The sequence below is a fragment of the Agrilus planipennis genome, unplaced genomic scaffold, assembly GCF_000699045.2.
Source record: "Agrilus planipennis isolate EAB-ADULT unplaced genomic scaffold, Apla_2.0 scaffold73, whole genome shotgun sequence".
In the NCBI taxonomy this organism is placed as follows: Eukaryota; Metazoa; Arthropoda; class Insecta; order Coleoptera; family Buprestidae; genus Agrilus; species Agrilus planipennis.
In genome coordinates this window covers 391,702-404,305 of record NW_020439682.1, presented here as the reverse complement: position 1 = coordinate 404,305, position 12,604 = coordinate 391,702, and the positions used below count along the sequence as shown (strand labels likewise).

General features: G+C 33.8%; 2 protein-coding genes across 4 annotated transcripts in view; one reads left to right on the top strand and one right to left on the bottom strand.

The window, feature by feature from the left end:
• LOC108732399 overlaps positions 1-12,604 on the top strand; it is a 175,877-nt gene that overhangs the window by 142,566 nt on the left and 20,707 nt on the right. Inside the window, exon 1 of one of the 2 annotated variants that reach the window (XM_018463175.2) lies at positions 12,295-12,318. The exons of the other annotated variant lie outside the window; for it this stretch is intronic. The gene's annotated coding sequence lies outside the window, so the exon portion shown is untranslated. Of the gene's footprint in view, positions 1-12,294; positions 12,319-12,604 lie in introns of those variants that run through there. 2 annotated transcript variants of the gene reach the window in all.
• LOC108732396 (guanine deaminase) lies at positions 8,952-12,583 on the bottom strand. Of its 2 annotated transcripts, none has more exons than XM_018463169.2 (9): positions 12,287-12,583; positions 12,069-12,186; positions 11,577-11,831; positions 10,941-11,159; positions 10,770-10,877; positions 10,434-10,538; positions 10,196-10,361; positions 9,982-10,128; positions 8,952-9,219 (listed from the first exon to the last, which is right to left on the bottom strand). In XM_018463169.2, the coding sequence occupies exons 2-9, from the start codon at positions 12,174-12,176 to the stop codon at positions 9,038-9,040; spliced, it is 1,290 nt and encodes a 429-aa protein (XP_018318671.1). In that variant the 5' UTR covers positions 12,177-12,186; positions 12,287-12,583; the 3' UTR covers positions 8,952-9,037. The 2 variants fall into 2 exon arrangements, with proteins under 2 accessions (XP_018318671.1, XP_018318672.1); XM_018463170.2 differs by having other exon boundaries at positions 12,354-12,583.

Sequence of the window (12,604 nt, the reverse complement as noted above, 5' to 3'; positions counted from 1 at the left end):
TTTAAGCCCTTAAAGAACTTTTCAGTTATACCTAGGGCATACAATAACAATTTCGTGCATTACATGATGATACACAGTAATATACATCAAGTTGGTTAAAAACGGAGATCAAAGAAATAGACTAAAAAATTTTTGGGAAATTTCCTGCTTTGGTGTTTTTGCTTTTTCCTTATAAGCTAGAGATGGCTTTAAATTAAATGGATGCGGTATTGACAAAATAGTATTGTATGAAAATAAATAAAAGTAAAACAAAAATACTGGTATGCAAGGGATGAAAAAGTACGGAAAACATGGACGGTGGACGCTGCGGAAAAGAAAAGGTTAAGTGTTCGAAATGTGACGAATGATGACGATACCGTGGATAGAGAAGGTTAGAAATGAAGAGATATTAGAAAGAATAGGAGAACAGAGCACTCTATGGAAGTCAATAAAAAATAGGCGAGATGGGTTGGTAGGGCACCTTCTCAGACTGACAGAAACAGGAGATAAGAGGAGATATAGGCCTAAATTAGATTACTGTTTACCAGTAGTTAAGGATGTGGGTTTTTCTAGTTTCAGGGAAATGCGAAGATTAGCTCAGGATAGGGAGGTGTGTGTCCAACTAGTCTTAAGACTGACGACCTTGTGATGTGAAAATCTTGAAATGAGAGGTGTTTATTATTGATGTTGAAACAATACTATATAATATGAAGATTGGAAAAACTTTGGCGGTTGTTGTAGAACAAACAGAATAGCTCAAAACCCCAACGCCAAAACACGACACTGTAGTTGTCCGAAGCACTTTTCGGTAACAAAGTTACCTTCTTCAGGGACTGAAGTAAACTGAACTGTAAGGAATATCATCTACCAAAATTTAGTTAATAGAAAATTCATATTTACGTGTTAGGGAGATTATGATGTTTAATCCGAACATTATAAAAGGAAGCATGAGTTTGTTTGTTTGCTACTGTTTCAGGTCTTAATTATTCAACAGATCATCATGAAGTTTTGTACACGCATTTTCAGATGTACAAAAAAGGACATAGGGTACCTTTTATCCTTAAAAAAAGTTGTGTTCGTAAGGGATAGAAAAGTTAGATTTATATGATTGTCGATGGTCTTAGACATCTATTTAGGACATCAACGCGAGCGAGGCCGCGGGTAAAACCTAGTACATTATATAAAGTTGTTTTGTAGCGAAAAATGGGATGGATATTTGTTGTATTCGTTTATTTCCTAACGTTTCTCCCATCTGGCGTCGACTAAAACTTTTCTCATTTGTGTCACCTATCCCTTCGAATATTGCAAACAGATAAGTACATTTTGAAGGATAATTCTGTGGACCATATACACTGTGTGTATGTCGTCCCCCTTCATGTGAAAGAGAACACGTGCAAGCAACACCTCTCCCCAAAAATAATAACGACGCATTTATTTTCGCCTGGAGTTACGTCAGTTTTATAAAAGAGAGATGAAGCGTTGAACAAGAAAGGAGCTCCGCTACATAATCAGGACCAACAAGTTCGTGAGGATGTAATCCATCTCTGGCTACGCCTACTTGATAATGACCCGTCATCCCTCGCGAGTTTATCTAACGTGATGGTACCGTTGTGTACATAACAATGAAGCGATAGAGATTTGAAAATGAAAGCAAAAAAAAGGAGAAGTTGTTTTCGTCAAAGTTTAATAAGTACAAAAAAACGAATGTATTTTTTAATGCTTTTTCCGTTGGTCGGTGGAATATTGTGAAACTTTTTCAAGTAATTGGACGCTGGTGTCTGATAGCTTACATTCAGTTAATTGTTTATCAATTAGACATCAAAGAGGAGATTGCATTGATTAAGGCCATAGGACGATAAGCAAAGTGAGTCGGTCCCAGAGGTGTATCTGGATTATTTTTCGAGGGTATATTGGTACTAATGAAAATTTTAGACCTCTACCTATTTTAGTTTTTGAATAAATCCCAAAAAAAAAAACGAAAAATCAGAAAATATTTTTTTTGTCAACAACAACTTAACCGATTTGAATGAAATTTATACACGATATAAAGGTATATAAGCGCTATACCTACTCAGATCATAATCTTTATAATAATCATTAAAAACAGGCGATTCTTTCCGAAATAATTTTATTTCTTTATGATAAAATTCTAGAACAATTTTGAAATTAATTTTTTTTGTCTTTTCCAATGTAGAATAACTTATCAAATCGTTAAATCGATCAGAAAGGTATGCCACCATATTGAGGAACAATCATTTTTCCATATAAAAATCGATTTATTTCAATGTTTATACCTTTCAAAAAACAGAAAAGCAGGTTATTTGATTAATTTATAAGTGCAAATAACATTAAATATCGAAACCAACAAATAATGTAAAATTTTTTTTTGAAATTATAATATTCAAAAATAAATTACAAACTATATTTAAATGTTAATAATCTTATTTAAAATATCCTTTTATATTTTAAAACAAGAATAAAATTCATGATTATATTGATTCAATCAGAATCAATTTCCATTTTTTTTTGCCTTTGTGTAACTAATCGACTTCCTCAATAACGGTAATAATATTGCCTTTATTAAATAGTGTTATTTTTTTTTTCGAGTAAAACCCTTAAATGTCTCCATAACGGGTATAAATTTCATTCAAATCGGTTGAGCCGTTTTTGTGAATAAAATAATTTCTGGCTTTTCGCTTTTTGGATTTAATCAAAACCTAAAATAGATACAGGTCTAAAATTTTCAGGATTAACGTATCTCATTAGTACCAATATATTCACTGTACCTATCGTCCTATGGCCTTTAATATCATTTATTGTGAAATATGCTTAGAAGCCAATGAGTTATTTGACTTTGAATTCATCCGTTTAATCTGTAACCGTTTATGAAGCAAATCAGGTAAACAAACGTTATCAATCTCCAATCTGATGAGTAAATATTTAAGTAAAACTAAAACTAGAAGCATTTGACGAAAATATGTAGGGTATTGTGAATTTTACCGTGCAGTGTTTTTCTCGCTATAAGCTCTATAGGGGAGTGAAATTGAAACAAATTATTATTGCATTTGGAGGAAAATTGTTTGGAAACGTCGTGTATGTTGAAATTAATTGACAGCTTTTATAAAATTCTATTATGTTTTCGATCTTCCTAATAATTATTGTTTAGTAAAATCATAAACATATTGCAGTTGTTTGCTATTACCATAATAAGATGTGGAAGAAACTGGTATGTTTTAATTTGTTATTTTTCGCAAAATTACATGAAAAGATAGATTGCAGCTGAAACGTTTTCTAAATTACCTGACAATAAATTATAATCTCGAAAATATCTTTCATCATAAAGTCAAAACTGTCCATGCAATCATCGTCCTTCTTTAAACTGACAACGTTATTTTATTGCGATAAATATTCATATAAAATGATATATTGCGAGGTAAGAAAAAGGAAGTCGGTACGTACCAAGTAGCTGCTGGCTACTTGCTACTTCGTTTAAAATTTGCAATTAAAATTTTGTTTCGCTCGTTTTTTAGCCAACAACCGTGCTCTTGGAGCTGTGTTATTTTCTTTACAATTTTTATCTCAAACAGCGCATAAGGTAAAAGGGAGATACTGAATTATTTTTTATTTATTAGTATAGCGCTTAGATATTTTACATTGTAATGACGGGGGTACTGAATATTAAACAACTAATACATCAGCAGAATAATAATACTGTTTACATGAATAAGTTGGTAAAGGTCTAGAAGGGGGTGGGGTGGGGGGGATCGAAAGAAGAGGTCTCCTCCACCACTGTACCATAAAAAGTTTGTGGCGGTCTCACCCCCATAAAAAGTTATGGGGGTTCAAAGTTAATAAATATGCCAATTTTTATACATTTCTAGGCATGTAAATATTTATATAGTCATTCTTAAACAATATTCAAAGGTAAAACTAATGAAAAATATTGAGAAAGTTGCACTATAAAACATTATTTAAATGTCTTTATCAATAGGGTAGGTTAGGTTATCGGGTTTTGTTCAAGTGACCACCCTCTTACGATCCCCCACCTCCACTCGCTTGAAAAGATTTTTTTATTGAATTTTGCTTGAATTATAGTGTATGAAAATTGTCAAAATAATCAATTTTTTATGGGGGTGAGACCGCCACGAACTTTTTATGGTACAGTGGTGGGGGAGTCCTCCTCTTTTGATCCCACCCACCCCGCCATCATCTAGACATTCACCAATAAGTTTTTTCCGAAAATTTCTTTTCGCAATCGAGTTGTTGTTCCAATTATATTTATTGATGTTAACCATTTATTTTCCCGTAGATATGTTAAATTAATTTAGCCTTTAGTGTTATGCATTAGACTAATGCTTATCTTTTTTAATTTTCTATATTTTATGGTGAAAACAGAGCACATGTTGTCGGTGAAAAAAAAAGAGAAACCGTAAACGTAATTTCGTTTTTGGTTCGAATATTAACACACAATTTCCCCCATTTGATAACCTCTCCGCCATAACGACGTGGAAGCACGTGTATTTTATGGCCGCATTTGGGCCAAACTTTCGTCCAATATTGTTCTTTTCCAAATAGGTATTTCTTTGGTGGACGAGATATGAAAACTGCCCCGCAAGTTATCTAAACGGCGGCGACGCGTCGCTTATCTCTGAAGACGCTGCAATATTGTCAGCTGCGGCCACGTAAAGCGTCGGTTTATATCCCTACGTCCCATATATCTATAACTCATTTAGTTTATTAGTTTTCTTTTCATAAAATTTGGCTAGCCAAACAAAACTTTAGCTTCGAATGTAAGATAGATGAGGTGATCGGGGCCGTTTTTGGGTGTATTTTGAGATGAAAAAATATTCAACTCATGGGCCCCACAAGGGGTAGTGGGCTAGTCACTTAGGGACTCCACCAGCACGCGTCTCAAAATTCTAAAACAGTCGGGATACTGAAAACCCTCATCGGCCTACTTTAGACCTAGGCGCATTAATTAATTTAATTAATATAGGAGATAGCTAGTAGATAGGTTAGTAGGACACCTTCTCAGGCATGAAGGTCTATTCAGAGACGTATTAGAGGCAGAAACGGGAGTTAGGAGGGGTAGAGGTAGGCCTACATTAGATTACTGTTCACAAATAGTTAAGGATGTGGATTGTTCTAATAGTTTTGGGGAAATGCGAAGATTAGGATAGGGAAAAGTGGAGGTGTGTGTCCAACCAGTCTTAGGACTGATAACCTTATGATGATGATGAGGAAATAGTTGCATCGATTTTCATTACAAATGTACATATTTATCTCTTTATCTTTTAACATATTATATATTATGTGTGATTGTTAACTTTGTATCCTTCGGCCTTACAGGTTAAGGTTACATGGTGTCTAGTGATAGAAGTGCGATTTTAAATAGATATAATATTCTTCTAGGTATAATAAACAAGTCAAGTCATCAAGGGTATGCAAAAAATGGTGCCAGAAATTAATTTCCATTCGTTTTAGATAACGATGTGGGAAGTGTTTGATGTTGTGTGTGTGTGTGTGTAAGAGCCGTATAAGTCGTTAAAACGCAGCAATTACCATTAGCCAAACGTGCATGGCTCCGGGTAAGCCACAAGAAGTGTTCTTTAAAATTAACGCTGGCCATCAGGAGTAGGTGCTTGTAACGTTGTAACGCTGGATTTCCGACGCACGCTAATTAGAAACGTGAAAGGAAATGAAGGTGTTAATTCTTCATAAAATCCATTAATTTTAAACTCGTTTCGTTTGGCCGTAATTGCACCAAAGTTGAAAAATTAACCCGAACCTCTCTTACTTATGTACGTACATACCTACGTATAGTTATTCCTTTCGGTTCAAAAAATACAAATAAAAAACTGAAAAGGTTAATGCGGTGTCCGTGCAAAGTTGTTGTGTTAGTTATTCGTTTTATTGTTTTACAATTGCACTTTTATACTTGTAATAATCCTGATTCAGCGTAATCATTTCATAAAACTTGCCGGTACCTTCGTGTTTTATACGCCTTGATTACGACGCCCGTAAGAAAATTAAAGTTCCAGTGACGTACAGCAACTACAGGGTGCAGAAAATAGTACTACATATATTATTGTAAAGTGTATATATAAGTATATAATTGTATAAATTATCCTTATCACATATTTGTTTGTAGTTAACTTAGATCGAAGTTACCGAAAATGTTTTTAAATGGCATTCTATATGAAATTTGCTAAATTCTCAGTTGATCGGTGAGAACCAGCGGGTACAAATGATGTTATTATATTTTCCTTTTGTGACGTGGCTTGGTTCAGGCAAATGTTGATCGTGGAAGCACCCATCAATTCTTACTTGGTTCTTTACGGATCAACTATTAGGGATTCAGCAAATTTCATCTCATCCAACAGACATTTGAGACCGAGCGGCATGGCCTAGAGGTCTAGACCATTGCTTAGCATTCGGGAGGACGCCGGTTCGATTCCGGGTCCGTCTGCCTTGGTCCAAGTTTTTCTGTGGTTTCCTTGGATCACTTAGGCGAATGCTGAGGCAGTAATATTCCACAGATAATCTTTCACTCTCTTCTGTCTTCATTTCGTCCGTCTCATCTTTCTCACCCGAACCACCACCCACCCATTCCCACGATTCCTGAAAGCAGGCTGAAGAGGGCCTTCCGCCCTACCTTCCGGCATAGTCCGGAGGGACTGCCCGCCCACCAGCATTACTGGCTGGTGGGAATGAAACACAAAAAAATAAAATAATAGACATTTGAGAACACGCATCTTCGTTTAATCCTAAATAACATCGGAAAATGTAAATTCTAAAAACGCTTCAATTCTTCACTTGATTCTCCACTGATCACCTGGAGATGCAGCAGGTTACATCTCCCCGAATACACATTTGATAACATGGACGAGAATTTTGTTTATTTGTGAATCATAAAAATTTTTAAAACAAAAAGAATGTTTGCATAATTTTTGACCTTTAATTTTTCCATTTAATTTCACTATAATTCGTATCAAAATTTTTATATTTTTTTTATATATAACCATACCTGTCTGAATTTTAGAAGCAGTAAATGCATGAATTTTAATTTTAAATTATCTGATTTTTTGGTTTAATGGAAAGTTCATTTTCACTGAAAGAATTCATAATTCCTTATTTATAATCCGTGATGAATTAAAATAAAGCGATTTTTCTTTCGGTAGTCTGAAAAAGTAACTCATTTTACGCATTCTAAATTTAACTAAAGCGAATACCGAAAATAAAAAATGTGTAGTAGACTTCGCTAACAAACAGTGTTTGACATATTTCTGTTGGTACATATTGGTAATGTTCACATTAGTCATCTGTCGAGAAGTCGGACTAAAATAAAAGAAAGCGTTTGTTCGTGATGCATGACGATATTTAAGATTTATTCGTGTTTGTATTCTCGACACCTCAAAACTGACGCGCCTTCATACAAAATAATACACTGTGCATCATTAAATTTCTAGTGACATGCAACATATCCACTGACATGTAGGCCGAAAAACTAACAAACGGAATAACTTGTTCATGCCCGAAACGTAATCCACACCTACCTATTCGTTAACGTCGCCCAAAGTCTTAATAATACATTTCTGTAAATTAATAAACCAGAAAACATTGGAAATATGCCTACTAATAGATGTCTACCTGAACTAGAAAAAGGTTAGTTTAAAAATATAGACGATGCAGCTGGACTGACATTTACTAATTACTTATATTTGTTAATTAATAAGGGTACTATGGAAGACGAAAAAAAAAAACAATTTTCTAATAATCATATATATACGTAAAACGTAGGTAACGTTATGGGCCGCACTTGGTTGGTTCACGTGGCAAAAAGGATGGCTACGTCCCTGAAGTACATAGAAAAGGGTTGCAAAAGGCAGCACTTGCCCAAAAGTATGTAAAATTAACGCTGAACTTTTAAATTAAAATACGTCAAACTACATCTTACTTTTGGAGTTTAAATACAGCAAAATAACAATTGAAGAAAAACGGAAAATAATTCTTGAAAGACAAGGGATGATCCTTGAAAAATGAATTAGAAGAAGTTATCAAATATAAGCATAAGGAGATGCAATTAGAAAAGCTTTAAATATGCTAGAGACTACAGATATAAAGAAATCACACCCTCGAATGAACAGAATTGCAATTGAAAAATTTGAGAGAAAATTACATCAATAGGAGAAAGAATTTACTGCAAAATTTAGAATAGGCAATGAAGCAAGGGCAAATGAATATTGAAAAACAGAAAACAATGCACATACCAAAAAAATGTGGAAAAACAGGAAAAGTCAATAACAAGTGGAAGTTAGAAGCAAGACAGTGGAAAATATACTAGACCAGGAAAGTGTGATAAGCGGAAGCAACAAGAAACTTAAATAAACAATCAATATTGGACAATTACACTACCTAAACGATTTTTTGCATAAGCAAACTAAAACTTTGCTTGATCATTAATTGCAGTAGTGCACCACTCGTTTAGTGGAAAATTTATCATTTACGTCGCTACCTGATTTTTGATATTTTTTTTTGTTTTTGTTGTTGGATCTGCCATCTTGAAACATTTCTAAAAAAGTAATGCTACGAAAGCTCTACGGTTTACAGCAAACTTTCAAAACGCGCTTTAATGAATTCGAAGCTTTTATATTCTGTCTGACAGAGGCCGCTATTCGTAGCAACGAGTTTAAAAAAACAAATTTTATTTTGTTATTAATTAAAATATTAATTTTTTAATAACAAACTGGAATCGTTATCATCAATGTATATTTCTACTAAATTTGCTGCAAGCATTAATTTATTTATAATGAGGATGGAGTTGATTACTATCGTTTTTTTACAACAAATTGTAAATAGTTATTAGAAATAATGAAAAGTTAAATTTATTTTCGGATTTCGAATTTTAATCGAGTCCTGTGACGACTTTCAAAACATGTTGACGTTGACGTTGAAGACTTCTAAAGCAAAGACTCGTGTGTATTATTTATTTAAAAAAAGTACAAACTTAAAATAATGTCTTATGTAATTACCAAGTAAGTACATTGCGTTTTTAATATTATTTAACACGCTTTCCGCAAACATATACTTGTAATACGTTTCTATCGTCTCCGGTGTAAATAAATTTTTGAAGTAATTCCAAAGCCGTATGGGGATGAAAGCATTCCTGCACTTCCCCTACAATCGCATCAAATTCTTTGCCTATTTCGAAGTTTCCAATTTTGTGGTTCAACGCAAGCGCTGAAAGAGCAATTGAGTATCTTTAGATATAGTAGATACGATCAAAATTGGCATAGTCCCCAATAAATTATCAGTGAGAGTAATTTCCTACGTTTTGAACACGTCCTTGTTAAGTTAGAAAATGCTTCATGAATAATACGCACAAAATGAAAAGAGATAACATATAACAGTAAGCGGTATGGCGGTTAGAGGTTGCTTAGGTACGCAAAAGATCCGAATAGGCGTTATATTTGCTTGGTTGGAATTATATCTTTCAACAAATATCTTTGCTTTCTTAAATTCTTGAGAATGTTGAAATTTCTTCAAAGTCCGATGCTTGCAACATGCACAAACACTGTTTGTCTGCACATCTCTTTCTGTTACACATCAATTGGTACAATGTTATTCCTTTTTCTTTATTAGTGTCCGCTGCAATTCCTATCTGACATCTCTTTTCTATGTTTAAGATATTGTTGTGAGTAGAAACAGTCCGATGCTGGAAACATGCACAAATACTGTTTGTCTGCATCTCTTTCTGTCACACATCAATTGGTGCAATGTGATTCCTTTTCTTTTATTAGTGTCCGCTGCAATTCCTATCTGACATCTCCTTTCTATATTTAAGATATTTTCGTGAGTAAAAACAGTCGTTCTGTCAGCAATCGTTCTACTCTAGTTAATAAGATAAAAGAAGAAAGTAAATGCGACAATTTTATTGCGGACTATGCGAATTTTGAACGTCTAAACTATTATATATAAAAATTTTACTGCAGCAATGATTACCTTTTGCTCCCCCCATTGTTGCTAAATAAAACACGTCATATACATTTAAAGGATCATAGTCTTCCCTCTCAAAAGACACATGAGTTGATACCGCAACTGCTGAACGCATCGCGTTCATTATTGACGTTGAATATCCACCAGAAATGTCTGAATACGAAAAAATATCCCCATTAGCCTAATATCTAAATTACAATGGCCGTAGTATAGTATGTACCTGTTCCTAAACCGACATTAACTCCAGCTTTTAAGAGTTTCTTAACATCGCATAGTCCCGACTTTAAACAGGTGTTTGAGTCAGGACAATGAGATACAGAGGTGCTCCTTTCCGCAAGCAATTCTATTTCCGAATCGGTCAAATAAATTGCGTGTGCTAAAACAGTCTTTTAAAATGGTCAAATGAATAGTGAGTTTTTTTTTTTAATGTGGTTTACTGGTTTAATTTGAATAGGTACCTTATTTGTCAGCAACGAAGTCTTATCATAAACTTCGGCGTATAGTAAGTCATCGAATTTGTCACGAACCATTTCTACTTCAGCTTTGTTTTCCGAAATGTGACTCTAAAATAACCGTAACAAGTAATTATTGGAAAAATGTTTAGACAATTATCAATAGGAATACTAAGAGAACCGTTAAACTTAATTAACTTTAGAATTGCCTTTTAAAGTTTATGGCTCTTAGGTGGTAATAAAAAATGTACTGAAACAATCATTTAATTAAATGTTGCTTCCAGTATACTCCAAAACATTTTTTTTATCAAAAAATATTCAAAAAGCGGAACTTAAACTTACTTGTATATTTAAGTCAAATTTGTTGGCAATTTGTCCCAACTTGTTCAGATCGTTCAGGTCAAGACTTAAGGCAAATCTTGGGGTAACAATAGGCTGCACTAGGTGGCACTGCAAAGAGATAGCTTGTGAACAAATTTGGTCGTTTTTAAATCAATGTAGTTTTGAAGGTACCTTTTTAGCAACGAGTTTATGAATGAATTCTAAGGTATTCGAAATCGTATCTTCTGGACTTTCGACATAATCCGGCGGAGCCAATTCTGTCATATTGACCTTTCCTATGAAAGCTCTTTGGCCAAATTTGATAGCTGCCTCCGCCAATAATAAACTGCTGTCTAAATGAAGTGTAGCAAAATAACTGACTGTTGTTGAACCTGCTGCAAGAGTTCGCTTCTATAATACATAAACAAAACCACTTTATTATATCATAATATTAACCGTGTCCCTATCGAATTTGACTAGTGGGCATTGATGATGCACAGGATTTACGTTTTAAAATTGACGACATTTTAAATAATTCTACAATCTATACTTTAAACGTCAAGCATTAAAAATGTATAAAATGTACATATACGAAACCAACTGTACACCCGAATATATATATATATATATATAAACCCGTCCACTTATTTGCAATTGTTTAGTTCCAACTTGCCGGTTTTCTATAATTTTTGAATGGAAAGTGCGACTTTCGACTGTTTTTCCGCAGTCAACTGAGAGTTTAAGAAACATGCAAACATTATTATGCATATAAATGATTAAACATCCTTGTGGTTTTCAAATGAATTAATTTAGGGACGTGTTTCTTACCACCACAGCGTCATATACGGTTTTAGCAAACTCTGTATCGCTATATTTTTTCTCTAAAGGGTATGTGTAAGTTTGTAGCCAGTCCAAAAGGGGTTTATCGTACCCTAAACCGGCGTTAGGGTATTGGGGTGCATGAAAATGAGTATCCACAAATCCAGGCATAAGAAGCTGATTGTCATTCAAAAGAATTTCTTCAAAAGATCCTAGTTTATCCTTGCAACTGTCCAAGGCGCTTAAGTTGTCTACAGCAATTATCTAGCAATGAAATAAAAAAAAAGGAAATTAATGAATTTCCAATTATTATCTGTTTATTAATCATTTTAGAAAATCGTTCTTTAAAATTAATTATGATGAGAGAAAAATTCGGGAAAAATTATTCAAAAAAGGATATCTTACATTGCAGCATTAAGTATATTAGAATTGGCAACACCGACAACGCAGTTTTAGTTAACTTCAGCACATGCGCACTTATTCCACACGATTTACACTTACCTTTCCTTTTTCATTAACAACGACAAAACCTTTCTCTAACGTTTGCACAGTAAATGGCTTATTACAATGAACAATGTTTCCAACAAAGACCTTCGTTCGCTGCACCATTATGTAGAATCTACAAAATTTTATTATAATAAATCGCCGAGCCGTTTGTTAGTAGTTATAAAATCTAGATCAATTTGCAACTTTTGCAATTTTTTCTTATACATACGTACGTTTGTGTGTGATTTTACTGGTCTATAGCGAGGTATAGTATAATTAAAAATAGTATTTAATTCTTACGTCTTCGGAAAAGGTTGTTTCTTAACGCCTAGTTATTGTTATTAGGTAAACTAAATGAACTACTGATCTATGTTTGTTCTTTGTAGTTTAATGTCCTCGACTATTTTCTTATCTAGCAGAAATACGTAATATAATAATCTTTATTAAATTATGAAAAAGCATCGCCGCGCGCAACGTTTGGTTGCCTAAAATGATATCAACCAAATCTAACAAAGTCATGATTCGGACTGTTCATAAGCCTCCACAAGTTT

Coding starts and splice junctions, on each gene's coding strand:
- LOC108732396 (XM_018463169.2), bottom strand. CDS start 12,176: ATGGTGCAGCGAACGAAGGTCTTTGTTGGAAACATTGTTCATTGTAAT. Junction 11,832..12,068: donor TTGTTAATGAAAAAGGAAAG/GTAAGTGTAAAT, acceptor TTTCATTGCTAG/ATAATTGCTGTAGACAACTT. Junction 11,160..11,576: donor CCGTATATGACGCTGTGGTG/GTAAGAAACACG, acceptor TATGTATTATAG/AAGCGAACTCTTGCAGCAGG.